Source organism: Jaculus jaculus, chromosome 2, assembly GCF_020740685.1.
Source record: "Jaculus jaculus isolate mJacJac1 chromosome 2, mJacJac1.mat.Y.cur, whole genome shotgun sequence".
Lineage (NCBI taxonomy): Eukaryota > Metazoa > Chordata > Mammalia > Rodentia > Dipodidae > Jaculus > Jaculus jaculus.
Window position 1 is genome coordinate 94524862 of NC_059103.1, and position 21769 is coordinate 94546630.

Consider the following 21769-nt stretch of genomic DNA (forward strand, 5'->3'; position numbering starts at 1 on the left):
AGTCCATGTGGATGCCACACAAACCACAGACCTGTAAACACAAATCCTAAGAAACAGTGAGAGATGTCCAGTCTGGCCAGCCCTGCCTGCCATGGGGGTACATCACTCACTACCTTTGCATTAAGTGGGAAATGAGTCTGAAAAACAAAAGCTGCTGATAACATTTTCTAAAAGATCAATAGGGGACACAATAGAGTCCCTTATTGTTTAGGTTTATGGAACATAAAGGAAGTTAACTTGGCTGAAAACATTGCCAGTAAGAACAATAAAATTAATGAGCTCAACCACAGAGCGTATAACTGTAATATCACTTGTCCTTTATAATGCTTACTAATAGAAATCATTTAAAAATGATCTCAATGCTTAGTTACTAAGCTAATCAAATGTCAGTAATATAGTGCACCCTTCCACAGATGAGCACATGCAGTACCACAAGGGCATGCACCACACACACACACGAGGATATTGCATGAATGGTTTAGTTTGGTATACACAATTTAACAATTTGAAAAAAATACATGAACAAAATTAAAATGACCAGGTTAACATTACACTTTAAGACTCAAAATTAAGGTTAATTGGTGACTTAACTGTTATCTGGTGCATTGCTTTCATGTAAATTATTTTCATTAGTGACTTTGTAATTCATCCAGAAGGTAGTAATGAAAATATTTGTTCACAAAGTAGAAAATTTTACAGATGAAGAAACCCAAGAAGAAAACAGTAAAATCAGCCACAGTTGTGAACATTATTGTATATTTTATTTTCTTTCCATTGTGATGCATATAATTTTGTATTTTTCCAAAGAGTGGGTCCTAATGTCAGGCTGCAGGGCCCATTAGTAAGTACCATTCTATGCTTTCTGTCCTAAGCTAAATTTCCCATCTCAGAGCTAAGTGAGTCCCCAGAGGCATTACTGCTTGTTACCATCGCTCTCCTCCAACTTCAGAGGTGGTGGTTTAGTGCTAATGCTGTCTGTTAAGGTTTCCTTTTCTTGGGCTGATACTCCTGGAGAGCCATCTACAGCTTTGGGGGATTGAAAGCTATCATTACTGCTAGTTGCTAGTAGAGAGTGACTTCAAATAAACTACTTAAAAAAATGGGCTGCAGATATAGCTCCATGGTAGTTGTAGAATGCTTGCCTTTCATGCATGGGGCTCTTGAAAAACCTGTCTGAGAAACCACAGAGAAATAAAAGTCAGTATTTTACTCATAGAAAATTAGTCAGATCAGCACACATTATATATTACAGCAGAAACAAAATTTATACTTCTTTTCAGAGACAAAATAAATTTAATACATGACATGCTAAACATTTTAAATTGTATTATCCTTTAAGCATTTAAGTGAAGAAAGAAAAAGGGATCTTTTAGGCAAATAGGATTTAAACTTGATCTTAGTGTATATACTACTATAATGCTAGAAAAGGATTTTACAAAAATGAACTGTAAAGTCCTTATTTTAAAAGACCAGTAACATCTATATATGCTGTAATTACAATTGCACATCTCCCACAGTGATCAGTAGCCAATGGTTGTCATAATAGTAATGTGATAGGACTGGAAGGATGGCTCAGTAGTTAATGGTTAAGTGCACTTCCTACATAAGCGTAAGGGCCTGAGGAGGCCTGCAACTCCAGAACCCATGTAAGGCGTAGCCGCTCATGCCGATAACCCCTGTAGCTTCTGTCCCACAAAGGAGGCCAAGAAACCAGTTGCCCAGGTTTGAAGAAAGTAGTGGACTCTGGTATCAGAGACCGCTGCTGCAACAAGATCGGGTAGAAGGATGAAAGTGTGATGGTGCAGGACACCTTACATTTTACTTTACCCACCACAAGCAAATGCATGGGGCACCACAGGGATGCATAGATTGCATATGCCACCCACATGCACACATCCATATAAGCAAAATGTAGTAATGTGGTAATAAAACATGATAATTTTAATTAGTTTAATTTTAATTTCTGCAGTTATCTGAGTATTAAAATAACAGTGAAACAGTAGGATACTTTCAGTTTTAATAAATCATGCAACTTCAGTTATGATTAATCCAAAATCAGACCCTGCCCACTTTGTCACCTAATTCCTGCACTAGGAGCAACTGTTTCTGACCTACATAAGAAAGCTCTGAGTTCTCATAAGACACAATGTCACCATGTTTATACGGAAGGATATGAGAATCTAGACTAAATCAAACCTTACAATACTTGTAAGATTCATTTAAGAAAAACACTATTTGCCCTTGTCTGGTGCTATGTTTGTATTCTTTTGTTTGTTTGTATTTTTGTTTTTTGAAGTAGAGTCTCACTTTAGCCCAAGCTGACCTGGAATTCACTATGTAGTTTCAGGCTGGCCTTGAACTCACGGCAATCTTACCTCTGCCTCCTGAGTGCTGAGATTAAAGGCGTGGGCCACCACACCCAGCTGCATTCTTCAATATAACTGGAAAAAATGTACTTGATATTCACGTGACCAAGAAAGTATTAGGAAAAAAAAGAAAACTGAAATTGTTTTTACATGCTTTCAGATTACTAAAGTTATTGCTATCTTTTTAAAGGGTGAACCAGGAAAACCAGGAGAACAAGGCTTAATGGTAAGTATCTCTATTTTTTTCTAAAGATATCAGAAGGCTGGATTGTTAGCAACAATGGTCAAGGTCATTCATGGGGACTATGCTTTGGTATGACCCATAACAAAAACAGGTGGCATTTATGAAAGTAAAAAAGGCATGGTGGTTCACGCCCTTAATCCCAGCACTCAGGAGGCAGAGGTAGGAGGATCTCGGTGAGTTGGAGGCCACCCAGAGACTACAGAGTGAATTCTAGGTCAGCCTGGGCTAGAGTGAAATGCTACCTCAAAAAAAAAAAAAAAAAAAAAGTAAGCTAGCTTACCTACTATATGCTAAGGGCCTCAAGACTGCATAGTCTTAGAAATGATAGAGAGAGAAAAAGTTTCCAGGTAGGGAGAGGGAAGAAAAATGCTGTAGGGTCAAAGGAGAGCAGCCAAGCAAAGCAACTCTACATGAAGGAAGACTGGATTCAAGGATGTGCAGATTAGTTTTAAAAGGAGGTTTTCCAGGCTGGAAGGATTGCTTAGCGGTTAAAGCACTTGCCTGCAAAGCCAAAGGACCCAGGTTTGGTTCCCCAGGACCTATGTAAGCTCTGCACTGAAGGCCCTGTTACACCCATTCTCTATCTGCCTCTTTCTCTCACTCTCAAATAAATAAAATAAAATAAATATTTAAAAAACACAAATTTTAAAAGCAGGTTTTCAAAAGGACCAGGTATGATCAGCTGTGAATCAACACCACAAGCTTTACACAGTGGTTTGAGGCGTTCTGAAGAAGAGTTGCACCCAGAGAGAAACACTTGGCCTTTTGAATCTCTGCCATTAAAATAAAGTCATAAAGCAATTTCACATGGGCTTGGGTAGACATGACAGTCCTATTTCTTGTGACTTGTTTGTCCTTTGTCAGTAAGAGATGTCATTTTAGCAACACTTCAGCTGCCTCTCCTTGCAACGTCCCCTGTCTCAGAAGCTGCCTTTCTAACCCCCCTTATGATTTGAACACTAGTGGGAAACATAACAGGATTATTCAGTTCCCCACATGCCATAGGATGGCTCACACCCAGTTGAGCAATGTAAGTAGCTAGTTGGCAGATACTCCCAATAAGTTTGCTAGTATGTCTGCTCCATGATGTGTGCTCCTCTGCGTACAGTGGGCCAGGGTGTAAACTATTTTAGAAAAATAGTGACCACCTATTAAAGTGAATATGTAGGAAGGAGCACAACAGTTGGTGTGGAATGGAAGTCAACATGTGAATGGGCCCAAGGTCAAAAGGAAGCCTTCTCCAGTGCAGGAAGAGCACCAGGCACACTGCTGCTGTTGAAGGTCTAAGATAGAATTAATTCACCTTATAACCAAACTCCACCCCCACACAAAAATTCCCTCTGCCAGACCTATAATATCAGGCAGATATATGTTTGGTACACATTATTGTGAGTGCTATATATTTTTTAAATGTAAAAAAAAATAAGGGATTGACCATCAGTAGCAAGTGCATAGGAGTGCAGTGTTTCCTCCTAGTGCTCTGGGCACGAGAATCTTAAGGATTCTTGGGTAATTGTTATACCAGCAATTAAATGCACCTGTAATTTATATTTTAAGCAATTGCCAAAATATATTCCTCCCAATCCTCCTTACACCAGAATCTATTTGCTTACCTTGAGACCCCTCAAGTTTCTAACACTGAGGTAGGCTATCTATCTTGTTCATTATTTATTTATTTATTTGAGAGCGACAGACACAGAGAGAAAGACAGAGGGAGAGGGAGAGAATGGGCGTGCCAGGGCTTCCAGCCCCTGCAAACGAACTCCAGACGCGTGCGCCCCCTTGTGCATCTGGCTAACGTGGGACCTGGGGAACCGAGCCTCGAACCGGGGTCCTTAGGCTTCACAGGCAAGCACTTAACCGCTAAGCCATCTCTCCAGCCCTAGGCTATCTATCTTGACACCCACAATAGTACTGTAATAATACCTAATGTTATAAGTAGAATGAGCATTTGAAGAATTATAGTCTTATTTTTCCTGAGTTTATATGTACTCTAAAGGATAAACTTTGTAAGCAACATAGAGTCCCACCTTTCTACAGTTCTTTTTTGTTTTCTTTGAGACCCTTTAGCAGGCTAAGTGCCTACTCCACCCACTGCTCCAATGAACTGCACCCAGTTCCTAATGTTACACTATTAAATGTGAATGTTTAATGTTGTCTTAAATGAATTATAGTGCTGTCCTGCTGAACTTTGACTTCCCATCCCCTGTAAAAAAAACAAAAAACAAAAAAACAAAAAAACTTTCTCAGGTGCAGATCATTACTGGTTGTTTTTTCTGTAAACCTTTCCTTTCCTTTAAAATCTTCAGATTTCTTCATTTTCTCATTTTAAAATGCAGTTAAGAAACTTAATTGAAATAACAAATGTCTCAAGGACATGTGTACTTAATGATCTTCTAAAGTGCCTTTTAAATTAATTGCTTTTAAAGATGTAAAATTATATTTTAAATGAAAATTTCTACAGTACCGACAAATTATTGCGCACCTCAGTGACTTTTCACAAAGTGATCTTGAGTCTGTATAAGCCAGACCAAAAACCAGCAAGTCCTGGTAGCCCCTCCCATGTCTCCCCAGTTTCCATCCCAAAGGTAACCACCATTCTGACTTCTGTCATGATAAATTAGCTTTTGTCTACATTTGAATTTTATATTAATTGACTTTTACAGTATGTACACATTCATGTCTGGCTTCTTTCATTCAACATTATATTTGTGAGATCATCCACCTCTGTTTTAATAGCCTTCGCAGCTGGTTAAAAAAAAATAAGAAGGAAGAACCTGACTTCCTCTGCTACCCCGTTAAAACTACATCATTCAAGGCAGCAGATGAATGAGTGTCTGTCTGACCTTGGGCCAGTCACTTAACCTCTCAATTTCTCATCTGTACAGAAAAGACAGCACGGTCTTGCCTGCTGTGAAAAGTTGTCAGAGGCAAATGCAATAACTTAGGAGAATGCACCTTAAGATATAATGAAGAGCCATGTGAATACATTGTTCTTATCACTTGATTGTTCTCTCTAGAGTAAATTACAGGTGAGTATAGATAACACAGATAATAGACATATTTGTGTAAAGTGTTACATGAGTCAAATAAATTAGCATATTTATAATATGCTGGAGAATTTTTCTATTTAAAACAATACTATTCAGAGTACTTTTGTAAACCAATATAGTTCCCTAATTTCTCTTCCCAACAGACTGATTTTTATATTTTATACTTAATGTAAAATATTCTATGATCAAAACATATCATTTATTAAAAAAAATGATACTTCTGCCTGTTAAATAGTTCCTGTACATTTCATCCTATCTCAGAGAGAATAGAGGATACTAGAAATATAATTGTTTTTTTGTTTGGTTTTGTTTGGTTTGGTTTAGGCTATTTGAGACAAGGTCTCACAATGTAGGCCAGGCTGGCCTAGAACTAACTTTGCAGCCGTAGGCTAGCTGCAAACTCACAATCCTCCTGCCTCAGCCTCCAAAATGCTAGAATTACAACCACATGTTACCATGTTAAAAATTCATCATATTTTTTATGAGAAATCTCTTAAAGTGTTTCTTTCAAATATATATAGGAATGTACACACACAAACTCACACATATACACACACATATTCTGGCTTGAAATCTGGTAAGAAGTGCCTAGTGTCTCAGTATTTCTAGCCCTGAAAACACAGGATTGTCTGTCTGTCCCCTGTGTTCCTTCTTAAAGATCCATAGACTGTAGGTAGTCAGTCCTGTTCTTTGTCTCTCTGGTTGACAATGAGAAGTAAAGCTTTATAAACTACAAAGAACTCTGACTGTAGTATGACTGTTAAGACAAGTGTCAAGCGATGTAACGTGGCATACAGAAAGGCTATTAGAAATCTATAAAGAGGGTTGGAGAGATGGCTTAGTGGTTAAACGCTTGCCTGTGAAGCCTAAGGACCCCAGTTTGAGGCTCAATTCCCCAGGACCCACGTAAGCCAAATGCACAAGGTGGTACACACGTCTGGAGTTTGTTTGCAGTGGCCGGAGGCGCTGGCACACCCATTCTTTCTCTTTCTCTCTCTCTGCCTCTTTCTCTGTCTGTTGCTCTAAAGTAAAATAAAATAATAAAAAATACAAAATCTGTAACGAAATAACATCAACTAAATGATAGCCTATTAAATATTGTAGCCAGAGAGTGACATTTGCTTTTGTTCTGTTTGTTGTTTTTCTATGTATATATCATATCACATTAGTCATTTGTATGACATTTTCCTGCTCAGCTACCAGTTAAAACAAAGAGGACATAGGAAATATCACTGTTCTTGTCCTGTGAACCTGCTGTATTTGTTGATCTGATTGTTCACTCAGATGAAGGTCCTGGGAGATGGTTTCTGTGAATTTCAGTTGTCTCTGATGATGAAATGAGGAAGTTAGAGCCAACCTAAAATTAGCTCTTACCAAACTGTTCATGAGTGTGTCAGGTATGGGATTAGTTCTTCTAATCCAGGATAGATCATTTATATTGCAAAAATAATCATCTGAAGATTAACAGCACCTATAATACAATAAAAAAATAAAGCCTACAGCTCAAACAGTTCTACTTATCTTTAATCCTGCTGAGCAGCTATTCTGTAAATGTGACATTTAAACGTGGCGTTTAAAAGACAGAATCTGGAATTTAAATAAATTTGACTCCACATAGATAAGAACAGACCCACTCTATTGTCTAAAACCACACATGAGAATCCGGCTAAGGGCTGGCCACAACTGGAAATGCTCAAAGTCTATGTTCTAGCATAGGTGATCTCTGTCATTCAGAATCTTAAATAGTAGCTAAAATACTGGTTTTGAGGGTGTCTTTAGATACCCTTATTACTTTTTTTCTTTAACAGTACAAAAGTACTCAGAATTGTGACAGATAAATGGCAGTATCAACTAGTCCATTTCCTAGATGTTATTTTTGTTTTAAGTGCCCACATCTAAGATGCCATAGATTATATCACTTTCCCTATTCTGCAAGTCTTTATTTCTTCTTGCTTTCCCCAAAACATATGCAGACTATACAAGATATCTATCTATCACTTTCTAAATCCAAAATACTATACTTGAAATTTTATCCTCAGTTTTGATGGTGTTGGAGAATTATACATTATGGAGAAATTTGGATGTTCAATGTATTTATAAGATACTTCATTTTAGTTTTGCTTATAAATATTTTTACAGTTGAGCCCAGTGAAGATTTCTCTTTATTTAAAATGAAGCAAAAACAAACCATATGTGAAAGTTCCTTCAAATATCTTCAGTTATCTTGGCATGTTGTGCCCAGAATTGATAAACTCATCAGTTTGCCAAGTTGAACTTTGACCTGCCAGCTGTAGTGGTTATGGATGGCAAGTACTAGCGACAGCAGACTTCCCCCCTGACTTAAATCCAGCAGAGAGAGCAAAACCCCAAACCTTCACATTACAAAAAAAGAAAGATGGGGGAGAATCTCTTAGCACAGACTGAATGTTCACAATGGAATCTTGTTTGGGAGAACTGCCTGTGCTTCATTTGCCTGCTGAATACCTCAGCAAACATCCTTTGTCATCCTCACTTACTCCATGAAGTACACACAAAAGCAGCACCAACAGAGTCCTGCCTACCTCTTGGGTTTCTTTGTTCCAAGCCTGTAATGCATCACTTTCCACATGGGCTCGATAAAGCCTACGAGTCATCCCCTCTTTTCCAGCTGCCACCACAGCGTCCCTGCCTTAGCCAACCCAAAGGAGCTCTGTGCACAGGCTTCCCCTGTAGACAGCCAAGGGTCAGGTTAGGGCAGGAGGTGGCAACATTTGACTGTCCTTGAAACTAGTTCCATCCCCTAGGCTTTGGGGGAGCATTTTCAACAGTGACTGGAAGCATGACCTGTGATCTAAAATCCAAAAAGATCATCTAAAAGGCTGAATAGGTGGCACTGGAGTTGCATTATTTTATTGTGTTTTTCTTAATGACATCTAGGCTGTAGATGAGCTCTATGGCTGTCTGTATGCCGGTTCCTGCTAAAGTCCCAAAACACTTAGATTAGACAAATTTATATAACAAGACCTGGGGGCTACATAGATGGCTCAGTAATTAAAAGTGCCTGCTTTTTACAAAGCCTAAAGACCTGGATTCAATTCTAGTAGCCCACAAAAAGCTAGATGCACATAGTGGCCCATGAGTCTGTAGTTCTTCTGCACCATCAGAAATCCTAGCCTGTGCTCATTCTCATTCAAATTCTTTCTGCCTCTCTCCCTCTCTCTCAAATGAAAAATATTTTTCAAAAGATATTCAAGACCTTAGATTCCTCATGCAAAGAAATAGGCAATGCTGAATTATACAAGTCCCTTGATGGTAAAGTCCTTTCATCTTACTGTTTGTCTACTAAAAATGCAGAGTGGCACCTTATATTTATTCATTGTATATATCTTGTAAATGCATGCAATGGCCAGTCATATGTTAAGTATTTATTTATTTGTTTATTTACTTGTCTATGAGAGAGAGAATGAGTGAGTACTCCAGGGCCATCAGCCACCACAAACACCACAGACAAACTCCAGACACATGTGTCCCCTTGTACATCTGGCTTATGTGGGTCATGGGGAATTGAACTGAGGTCCTTAAGCTTCACAGGCAAATACCTTAACTGCTAAGCCATCATTTGTTAAGTTTTTTTTTTTTTTTAATGTATGGCCCCATAGACTCCTGTGTATTATTATTTTTTAAATTTATTTATTTTTATTTATTTATTTGAGAGCAACAGACAGAGAGAAAGAGGCAGAGAGAGAGAGAGAACGGGCATGCCAGGGCCTCCAGCCGCTGCAAACGAACTCCAGACGCGTGTGCCCCCTTGTGCATCTGGCTAACGTGGGTCCTGGGGAATCGAGCCTCGAACCGGGGTCCTTAGGCTCCACAGGCAAGCGTTTCACTGCTAAGCCATCTCTCCAGCCCCATTTGTTAAGTTTTAAAGGAAGGAAGTCTTCAAAAGTATTTGCTTTAAAATTTTAATCAACTGTTCAAATATTGTATCTTTTAACTTTAGAATCCAACATATGGTAGCTTTAGTAAAACAAAATATAAGACTCATGTATGTATGCAGATATAATGAAGTTGTAATGAGTCTGTCTCATAAAATTCTCATGTTTCATTATGTCCTTTTTTTGTCTCATGTGGCGCAGCCTGGCCTTGAATTTACTGTGTAGTTGAGTATTATCTTAAAGTTCTGATCCTCCTACATCTACCTCTCAAGTGCCAGGATTACAGATTTGCATCACTGGTACTGGTGTAATTAAATATTGATACTATTGAAAGATCAGTTTTCATGAGGACAGTAGAAAAGTGCATCAATTTCTAGTGTAGCGTGACTATTGTTAAGTGAAATACAAAAGGATTTACAAGAAATCTTAGGAAACAACTAGTCTATCACTTCACAGATAAAGACAGCATGATAAGTAGCATAGCCATGGTCATAAAGCAGGCAGTGGAGAGCTACACTAGAATTCATCTCGCTCCGTTATAGTCTTATGTCTACTTGTGAGTATAAATCCACACACTATCTACTAACTACATGTAACAGCTTCAAAATTAGTTTCGGTGAATTAAAGTTTAGGTTATAAAACTTTCACTAGCAACACTTCAAGTGCTCTGCAGCCATCCACAGCTGTGCTTGTCCTGTCAGATTGAACAGTCTCAGATATTTCTATCAGCACAGAACATTCCACTAGACAGAACTGGAGAGCAAGTAAATTCGAATATGTGAGTACATATGATAGTCTTAAATTTGAAACTTCTGTTGATTGCAGGATATTTAGATTCTAGGTGCCAGTGTTTCTCAGCATTATGAGAACTTATACTTTGCTGAATGGAAATATTTTCCCTGCATGTGGTGCAGGGTAATAGGCCTTTATGAACTCTAAATCGCTCTTATAGTACACAAGGGGAAGTGTGTGTAATGACAGCAGCAGAGGAACCTATTACTTTTTCTTTCTTTGGTGTCATTTCTACTTTGGGTTCACTGCTAAGAAACAATTTATTAAATAATAGAAGGGATGGAGTGAGCTAATCTCAGCTGTGGGTATCTGGTGAATATAGAATCTGTTTGGTAACCTGATAGTTAAGATTCCTAAATGCCTAGATCTGTCTTTAATCTGCTAGTGGTATTTAATGCTCAATATTTAGTCTTGGGTTCTGGTTTTGTCAAATGGTGAGAAAAATGTATTAGCCATTTAATTTCCTGAGCTGTAAGAGACTTCCCTTCTAAAGGTCATAGCCTCATGATTTTGACAAATACCCATAAATGAGTTGTCTTGGTTTAATATTTCCCCCAAACTCAGCACATGAGATGTAGAATCAGAAAGTTTTTAAAAAGAAAAGAAGACGACTCAACTTACAGCTTATAACCTTTTCCACAATTGTCCATGAACAAATGTTACACCATTCTATCTTAATGATGGGGTCTAGGTTTTAGAGGAAGTTTCTCAAATAATAGATATTATGGAGAGTTGTTATAGAAAGAAAAAAACCCAGATACTTCAACAGAAACAACTGACTCAAAATTAAGGACCGTTACCAGTGGTAGAGTCAGGATAGAGATCAAATAATGATGGAACTCTGAAAAACAGACTTTTATAACAATTTCTATATTCATTCATATTTCAGTGACTATGCTGAGCACTATATCAGATGTTGAAGATGTAAAACATGTGATGTGGCCTAAAAAAGTTTCTACCTCGGTGAACAGATTTGTAGAGTAAGATATGACCAGTTGAAATGTGCTAGAGAAACTCAGAAAACAATGGTCTGCCCAGGTGTCTTAGAAAAGACTCAAAGAATATGAGTTAGGCCCATGAATCCTCAGATAAAGATAGAAAGCCTTAAATGAAGACAAATAGAAGAAGGAAAAGGACTTCTTGGGAAAATATAAACAATAAGCCTGAGGACAAGGCCCTTCAAAAGCTTGGTACAACAGATTTAGCAATACTTTGCTCATATTTCTGTTGTGCTCCTCCAAAGTCAGCTTGATGAAATCATGGGTCTTTTCTTGGGAACATTTCAGCCATAGTGCCTTGTATTCTAGATGTTGCTTTATAGTTTCTGATTTGGCATTTCCACATGCTTAAGCTATAAAACCCAAATCCTGTACGTCATCACTTGAATTCTACTTCAGACTTCTATAGTGGCTACAATTTGTGTTTCTGCCCACATCAGACATTCCAGTAGAGTACAGTACTTTATAAAATCGCATCTTCAATGATTGCTTCTATAGTAAGAGAAATTCCCATTGTTTCTTATTCTTGTACAGCTTTTTACAAATTTTTTAAATATTTTTTATTTATTTATTTGAGAGCGACAGACACAGAGAGAAAGACAGATGGAGGGAGAGAGAGAGAATGGGTGCGCCAGGGCTTCCAGCCTCTGCAAACGAACTCCAGATGCGTGCGCCCCCTTGTGCATCTAGCTATCATGGGACCTGGGGAACCAAGCCTTGAACCGGGGTCCTTAGGCTTCACAGGCAAGCGCTTAACCGCTAAGCCATCTCTCCAGCCCTGTTTCTTATTCTTTATAAACCAATTTCACACATTTTACAATCTTGTGATATTTTTAACCAGGTTAATATCTTTTAAAAGAAGTAATTAAATTCTATCACATGGTCCCATTGGGAATGTGTGGTTAAGGTTTTATACTACATAGGGTAGATTATAGGTGTTATCATTCTTCCCATTGGAACCAGAATTTTAAAATATTTTCTTCAATTTGTCTAACTCTCCTTTAATCATGCACAAAATTTCAGCTTGCATAGGAAATCATTTTAAATGGCTTAGTAGGTTGGGATTTTATTCTTCCTTTCCTTGTATTTTTACTATAGAAAATGATTGTATGTTCTTGTGTCTAGCAGTGACCAGCAGCTTTCAGAGCTTTGAATTTTACTGTTAGCCGTCAGGGACAGAACAGGAACCGTGTTCATCCCCTACATCATTTCCTAATAGCAGGCAGCCAGAACTTGCCTGAAAACATCTCCCAAGAGGCATTCTAAAACACATCACTTATTACCTCTGCATCCTGGTTTAGCAATTGATACCTCAATCAAATACATGTAAATATCAGTAGTGTCAGAAAAAGTCAATTTTTCCATCCCATAATCTTTTAAGGAAAAGGGTTTTTTAAAAAACTATATTATTTATTTATTTATTTATTTGAGAGAAAGAGGGAGAATGGGTCCATTAGGGCCTCCAGCCACTGCAAATGCACTCGGGATCCTTTGGCTTTGCAGGCAAGTGCCTTAACCGCTAAGCCATCTCTAGCCCAAGGAAAAGGTTTTTAAATATATGTAAACTAGAAAATATAATTCATGATGCTTACAGAATCAACAATTCCTTGACTTCCTGCTTTGACAATTAACTTGGATTGATAATTCCATACAATTGATAATTTCAACTGCATAATGACTCTCTAAAATGGACTAGAGACCTTATAGGCTGATGTACATACACAACACTGTCAATGTCCATAGTTCCGTGTAACTAAGGTGAGTTTTGTGTTTTTTTTGCTTCATTGTACATTGAAAACCACAAATTTAATTCCTCCATTCAGGAGGATTTAGTAGCTTCAGTAATTTGGTCACTACTATAAAAAGCCAGTAGCATAATAAAGACCAAGTGAATAAAACAGTTAAAAAAAAAAAAAAACACAGTGTCGCTGGATGTGGTGACACACGCCTTTAATCCCAGCACTTGGGAGGAGAGATAGGAGGATTGCTATGAGTTCGAGGCCACCCTGAGACTACATAGTGAATTCCATGTCAGCCTGAGTTAGAGTGAGACCCTACCTTGATAAAAACAAACAAACAAACAAAAGCCCACAATGTCACTCCTGTCTGAGACACTACTGTTTAAAGTAAAGAAGAAAAAAGAATTGAACTTATGTATTCCTTAGTCATTCCTATAGCATTTTTCATGTTTAAATAAGGACAATGTGCTCACAAGCCCTGATTCCCCATACAAATATGATCTGCCTTTCCTATCTGCATCCCACTAGGATCTGACTCAGACACCCTCCATAAACTAATGTGCTCCAAATGCTTTGTCCCAGCTGATGACAATTTGGGAGGTGGAGCCTTACTGGAGGAGATGTTTTCTGGGGGCAACTTTGGGTGTGTTAAGCCAGCTCCCCCTTGCCAGATGGGCTCACTTTCCTGCTAGTTTCCAGCTGCTGTGGCGGAGGTGATGGCCAGCCTCTGCTCTACCCTCTTTCTGCTGCTATCATGAAGCTTCCCCTGGAGACTGTAAGCCACATTGCAAACTTTCCTCCCATCAGCTACTTTTGTCAAATGCTTTGTCCCAGCAACGAGAAGGTAACTACGATACTTCCTGTCTCTTACTAATCCCACCCAAAGGCCCTAGTATTCTTTGAACACCTTTTAATGTCTCATTCTTGACCTTGGCACCTCCTATCTCTTTGCCTCTAGCATTCTTCCTGTGCAGTGGTCTACCTGACCTCTCTGCCATCTTCAAGGTCCACTTTATCACTGAGGCCTTCACCAAGCCAGCATAGAATACTTTCATACTTTCTCCGACCCCCAGCCCCTTCTCTGCATTAGCACTTACTGACTGGCACAACCTCACAGTTTTTTTTTTTCTTTGTTTTTTTAAACTGTCATTCTGCATTCCCTAAAATATAAAATCCAGGGGACATACAGCCATGCCTCATGTTGTTGACTGCCAATTCCTGGCACCTATAGCATTGCCTGGCACTCAGTGGGCACTGGGCCACTGAGTGAGTGAATAAATGAATGAACAAAAATAGAATTCACTAAGCAGTTACTGTGGACTGACTACTATACAGGATAAAAAATGATCTCAACAAAGTACCTTTGCAGTAATGTGTAGCATTACAATAATGTTATATAATATATATATAAAATATATAACCTATGAAAAAAGTCCTCTTATGGTAGGATTTTGGAGAATAAAGTAGGTGACCTCTCTCCCCTCCAGCAACGTGGGCAAGGCCACTGAGCTTGTATGTTTGGAATGAGTGCAGGAGATGGAACCAATGCAAACCTCTACTGCAAGCACCAGCCAGAGTTGTTGAGACGTGGTAAACTATAGCTCTTATGCAAACATAGATTCTTTTAAACAAAATTTTGTTTATTTGAGAGGGATAGAGGAAGAGAAAGGGCATGCCAAGGCCTCTAGCAACCACAAATGACCTCCAGACACATATGCTACCTGTGTATCTGGCCTTTGTGGGTCCTGGGGAGTCAAACCTGGGTCCTTAGCCTTCACAGGCAAGGGCCTTAACTGCTAAACCATCTCTCCAGCCCCCACAAAGATGGATTCTTCTCAGAAGAAATCTACAAAGGTTATTAAAGTTGCCCTTTTAGAAAGCTCCCTGAAACAGCACTGCGCAGAGTGGTAGGAGGAGGTTAACGGCAGAGTGACCATTAGATGGATGTCACATCAGCTCTGTGAGAGAACAGACGACTTGAACAGGACACAGCAGTTCAACAGGAAAGGTCAGGACCAGAAAGACATCCTTACCTACCAGCTGGCCTCATAGCAGGAGGAATTAGAGGGTAGCTTTCAGGCCTGAGTTAACATGATCTTGGTGAAGACAATCACCACATGGGATTCATCACATATCTTTAACTTAATTGCTCACTATATACTGAATTACATATAATTTTTGGAAATGGCACCTAGCAAGTATGGGAGGATAAGAAAAAAATCAAGCACATTGTATAATTGTTATCTATAAGCTTTAATCTAAACTCTGTTTTTCATAGTTCTCTGTAATCTCTTTGGAAGATAAAATTTGTCCTGAAAAGGTTTCTGAGATCATTAGTGATAATAGTACTTCACATTTACATTTCTTTAATAGGTTTTAATCTTCTTTTTTTTGTTTATTTGTTTTTGTTTTTCAAGGTAGAGTCTCACTCTAGCCCAGGCTGACCTGGAATTCACTATGTAGTCTCAGGGTGGCCTGGAACTCACAGTGATCCTCCTACCTGTGCCTCCCCAGTACTGACATTAAAGGCGTGTGTGGGCCCAGCAGTTTTATCTTTTAAATAAAGTTACTTCCTCTATGGCATAAATCTGCAATGAGTGCTAGATCGAGCATGCCTTTAAGCCCAGAGGTAGGAGGATCAGATCCCATGAGTGAGTCAGCCTGGGCTAGAGTGACCCCGCCCCCCCCGCCAAAAAAAAACCCCGTCTTTCATGAAAAATGTGTGCATTTGACATCACCCACAACCTATCTTATAATGAGTATATTTTAAGGTTCAAATTTACTTGAAATTTCTGGAGTTAAAGAAATGTAGTTTAGAGCCGGATGTGGTGGCACACACCTTTAATCCCAGCACTGGGGAGGCAGAGGTAGGAGGGTCATTGTGAGTTTGAGGCCACCTTGAGACTACATTAGCAAATTCTAGGTCAGCCTGAGCTAAAGTGAGATCCTATTTCAAAAAAACCAAAAAATAAAAAATAAATTAAAAAAAAATATATATATATATATCTTAAAATACTGATATTCTTTCTACATGGTATGCTATCTAACCTTAAGACATAGAAAAACGTATTCTACAAAATTAGATAATTTCCATTCTGGTTGTAGTGAAGAATATGAAAAGTATAAACGTACTTGCCAAGAAAATGTCTAAGAAAGGAACACTTCACTGATTAATAAAAATGGAAAAAAGGTAATAACTCTGCTTTGAAAACTTTTTGCTCCAAATTTACTAAATCATTTGGCCCAACAATAATATGGTTATTTTAGAAATGTTGAACCACTTGGACTTTAATTTTAGGAATTAAAGAAAAGCACTGGTTTTAAGAGTAAATAATTTATGACACTCTCCATTCAATTTATATTTGGGCTAAAACTATATATAAGCTGAAGATTAGATAAATTGATAATGATTGTATGGTATCTGTCTATTACTTGAGGGACTTAAACTAATCAAATGTAAACTGGTAGGAACATACCTTAATTTTGAAATTTTGAAATTTGAGCAGAATTACCTTAATTTGTAAGCTTGTGCTTAATGACTGCATTGCCATTGGTATATGATAATGTCATTAATTTAAGGAGACTTAAAACACCCATAATTTCAAATCTTGCTCAGTGAAGTAACTGAGATGTGAGTGTGTTTGTGTTTGTTTATTTACTCAAAAGTAAGTCTGTGCCTCATGTTCAACTCAACTTTGCTCATTGTTCCCTCATGGCAATGGGGGACGTGCTCCTTGGCACGTTACTATTTTCTTGCCAGTGAGAGCAAAGCAAAGTATGTACATTTTTGGTAACTGAGACTATATTTTTGGCAGCAGACTTGCAAATAATGTGTAAGTCATGTATTCATAATTCAAAATTAATGTTAAATCTTGACAAAACTGCTTTTATTTTTTGAGCTTAGCAAAAAATAACACTAGTTTCATAAAACTGAAGGAAAACTATTACATTTGTTTTCTTTAGTTATTTGACTTTCTTTAAAATATATAACCAGTATAATTTCATGTGATTAGTGTTTCTAAATCTCTGATTTGATATAATCATGCCACAGAAACCAAATTAGAAAATACCAGCTATATTAGATTCTTTTGAAAATTTTTTATGAAAAATTTGCTCCTATTTTCATTTGAAATATTCCATTTCAGGGATATATATCAATGTAATGAAACATCCAATCCTAGTGAACAATATTTTTTCAAGTGACAAAATAAGATTTACAGTGGGAATGAAACCTTTGTGGATTGAGCGTATACATTCTCTGTCTAAACATTGAATTAATGTACTTCTTGTTATATAATTTCCTTTCTAACATCAACATTTTTAGAAGTGAAATGCACTAGAGACACAAAGGGACCTTAGACAATGATAAAACCCAAGACTGTTCCTTCCCAGACCTCCAATCACCACATCTTCCAAGTTCTGCCCTCACATGACATTCCCTTTCATCTCTCAAGAAACTTACCTAGGTAAGGAAATGAGTAAACATGTTCATGTGCTGAGGGGAAAGAACTGGTGCAGAAGAGGAAGCTGATATGGATACAGGGGTAATTGATTGGAGAAGATCCCCAAGGACGAGGCAAGGATAGATTCCAGAGTAGACCAACCGGATGAACTGGCCTTGCATAGGAAGAGGAACTCTTACTCCTTGATACAGGAAAGGGGTGTGAGTGGGTTTGTATTGATGAAAGACATGATGTCCAGGGAATGTACACCTGATAATTTCTGTTTTCTATGCAAAAGTCTAAAACAGGGAGAATTTCAAATAGCAAAAGTGAAATGGGTAGGGGGATAACCACAGACATGTAGATAGCATAGCTACTAAAAAGCTGGCTGGGACTGGAAGGATGGCTTGGCTATTAAGGTGCTTGCCTGCAAAGCCAATGGATGCAGGTTCCATTCCTCAGGACCCACATAAGACAAACACACAAGGTGGTGCATGCATCCGGAGTACGTTTGCAGTGGCTAGAGGCCCTGCCATGCCCATTCTCTCCCCACCCCCTTTATTAAATAAGTAAAAAAAAAAAAAAAAGTTGGTTGGGGCTGGAGAGATGGCTTAGCAGTTAAGGCACATGCCTGTGAAGCCTAAGGACCCAGGTCCAATTTTTTAGATCCCACATAAGCCAGAAGTACAAGGTAGCATACATGTCTAGAGTTCATTTGTGGTGGCTAGAGACCCTGGTACACCATTCCCCCCCTTCTCTCTCTCTATCTCAAATAAGAATAAATTAAAAAATAGAGATGCTTAAACAACAGATTGTTGGTTCATAGTGTAAATCAAGTAGGAATAGTAAAGGTGGTATTATACAATGTACTTTCAGTAACCTAAAGCCGATTGTGGGAGGAAATTAGTCTTCCTATGAGGATTACAAAATAAGTATGGGGAATGGATTCTCTATATGTTCTTGAACACTGTGTATTTTTTAATAAAAAAATGCATGACCAATCTTCCCCTAATGAATGACAACGCTGGTGTTATATTTCATATTGTAGAGTATGAATGTCAGATGCTGATTAACTGAATGTCACACACTGAACATGAGCTAGCTATTAGTTAAGTGTAATGGACCAAAAGAGCTTTCATGTGAAATGATAATGTCTATAAATTCCCTAAAACATACTAAAAACAAATATATTTTAAAGAACTAGAAGAAAGTGCTTAATACTTTTTACTTAAATTAGTCATAATGAGTCAGAATATGGTTGTAACCTCATTGTATTCTTTCCCACTGTCAGAAAGCCATGCCTTGATCTAAATAAAGCCAGCAGAATGCTAACACCAGCTTTGTGGTTGAAAACTGCTTAACTTCATAACTGTCACATTTACATTTCCTATGTAAACATTCTCATCCAACTCACAATCACAGTCTACACTGCCCTGGATCACAGTAAGCAACAGCTGGCAGCATTTGCTGCCTTCTCAGGTGTCCATACAAGGTGCTGTCTTTGGCCTTGGCCTCCCCTAGTTTGTAAACAAGGTTTTGTGCAGGTCAGTTGGCCATGTTTCCTAAGAGGAAGAGAAGAACCAAACAAGTTTCTTTGCAATACTATTGTTTCCTTTGCAGATCTGCTTCAGAGGGTTTGCAGAGGCAGAAGTCATATAATATGGCCACTTGTCAGGAACTGTATTGAATTGTAACTGCTTATAGCCACAGTCCCTTCAGCCCTCCCAATGAGACTCCTCCTGATGGATCTGAGGGTATTTGAAGAAGTGGATGCACTGGACAGGCAGCGTTGTTCTCCTAAAGCAGTACTGTGCTGTGTTTAGTGGTTCTCAAAAAAGTTTAAAAGGGCCTGCCTTTTACTTCCAACAGACATGTTGCATTTTCAGCATATTTCAGCACAGCTAAGAGGAGCTTATAGAATATAGCAGCTTTCACTGGTCAGCTAAGCTTAAATGGCAATAGTATGTTAATGGAATTGTTTTGCTTTTTCTTTTAGGGTCCTCTGGGGCCTCCAGGACAAAAGGTAGTGTATAAGTCAATGCTAAGAAAGTAATGTCACTCCCTTTGCCTAATGTAAGCAAGAGAGGTGGGTGGAATTAGCTACTGTAAACCATTCTGAAGTAGTTAGTTTCATTTATACTTTCTGCTTTATAAACTACAGTCATAGGATGTAGCATTAGATTTCTAATCTACTTCATTATAGAAGACTAAGTCCAGAGCAGTCTCATTTTGAGCTCTCTGCTCAACTTGTAGGTTATTGAATTTTTAGTTCAAATATTTTTAATGAATTGTGACAGCATTTGAAATGTGAAGGACCTTGCAAATTGGTTGCTGGTCTTATTCAAATGGCCATAGAGCTGACCAGACCAGGGAATGTACTTGATGCATGGTTCACTACATCCTTTGGCCCACTCAGTGTCCCACTTGCCTGAGGTAACTTGAAAAGCGACTTCCTGGTTATAATTTCACTCTCATCACAGTCATATAAAACTGACCACTACATTCTATGGGGGAGAGTCTTGGAGTTTCGAAATTATAACAGTACTAAACATATCAATAGCAAGTAGATGGCCCTTTGCCATTAAATATCACCAAGCACCCATTCCTAGCTAACCTTCCACCCTGAAGAGGGAGGGAGAGGATATTTAACCTGCAGAAAACTAAAGCAAATAATCATCTTGTAACAGGTGGAAAAGTGATTATTCTTTATCTTTGGAATCCATCAAGGATAGAGACTTTTTATCCCCAAGCACTGGGCATGTGGCATCTGTTGAAATATAATCCTGCAAAACCAAATAAGAGCCACCACACTGTGGGACAACGTGTGTGGAGGAACACTTTGTCCTGCACAATAATGTCTCTATTAAGCTTAGTGTGAAATTGTAAAGCTAGCCTAATCCACAGTTGACCAGGATAAAATGATGGCTCCAGGCTCTGAAAAGTCCTTTAATACCCGCCCCACAGGGTTGCTGACTGCTCTGAGGAACTTGCCATCTCAATTTGTCTTGCATATAGTTTCTTCAGTAGACTATTTTTAGAGAAGTTATATGAATACCATTATGATTTTTAAAAAATTTTCCCACCATTATGAAAGAAATTTAATATACAGCTAAGAAAAATCTGTTTTTTAAATTCTAAGCTAAGAAGAGGCACATTGTATTTAAAAATGATTTCTGCAGAGCCTAAGAGGGAGGTATAGGGAGGAAATGATATCACTGTTCGTAAATACCTGTTAATGTCTCTGTTTCCACTTAAATGTCATGGAGTGTCTCAGATAGTGACTAGCTTTCTTATTCTCAGTATGGTTTTCCACATCTAGCCATTCATCCTTGGCCAAAGTGTTCATGTGTGCATGCAGTTGCCTTCGACCTCAGTATAAAGAAAGTGTATTGTTCTTAGTCCATGCACATTTGGGATGCCTTTTTGAGTCTACCTTGGAAGACATATCCATACCTAAGCGACTCGAATATACACCCTGAATGTCCAGGGTTGTTTAATTGTGGAATGAGCAGTTATTTTAATTGTCTTTTGTTTATGAAGTTTCAGAGTTACTGCTAATGTGAAGCCTGGCAGGTATAACTCAAGTTATCTGTTTGTTAACAACAAAATTTAGAGCCGTGTGGCCTGAAAGATATGCATCTCAATCTAGGATATAAAATTCTTTACAATCATGTTTGAGTTAAGTTGATATTTGGAAAGAAGGTTGCATTTTAACTCTAGTTTCTGAGAAACCTTGGAGATCTGCCTACTTTATTACATAAACAATGTAGATAGATATGAGGAATCTTAAAACATTTATACAGTTACATTGAATTTTTGCAAAGTAGATATATGATGGACATAAAAAACATAGTATAAATTTAGGATTGATATATTATAGTAATGATATCCATTTAACTTAGTCATGTACCTCCTTAGGGTTCTGTTGGAGCACCAGGAATTCCAGGAATGGATGGGCAAAAGGTGAGTTCTATTGAATGTAGAATTTATTTTATAATTAGGAAGATATTTAAAACACAAATTTAACCTGGAAGTGAATTATTAATAAGTTATATTTATAGAAATACTAGTATTATATATTTTGAAATATAGGAAACCAATGGCACGAGTGATCATCACAACATTAAAAATTTCCATTGTATTTTGGATGCATTACATTTTGATAAATTATATATATGATACAACTACATCTAGCTCATAAATATAGATAGGGTAAGGTAA

The 21769-nt window shown here is 38.0% G+C and overlaps 1 protein-coding gene across 13 annotated transcripts in view; it reads left to right on the forward strand.

Moving 5' to 3' along the window:
* The window catches only part of Col25a1 (collagen type XXV alpha 1 chain), a 482287-nt gene that overhangs the window by 348677 nt on the left and 111841 nt on the right, over positions 1-21769 (forward strand). For all 13 annotated transcript variants that reach the window (XM_045142758.1, XM_045142767.1, XM_045142757.1 and 10 more), the window contains 3 exons: positions 2557-2592; positions 19545-19571; positions 21467-21511. In XM_045142758.1, coding sequence (XP_044998693.1) covers positions 2557-2592; positions 19545-19571; positions 21467-21511 — 108 coding nt within the window. The remainder of the gene's footprint in view (positions 1-2556; positions 2593-19544; positions 19572-21466; positions 21512-21769) is intronic.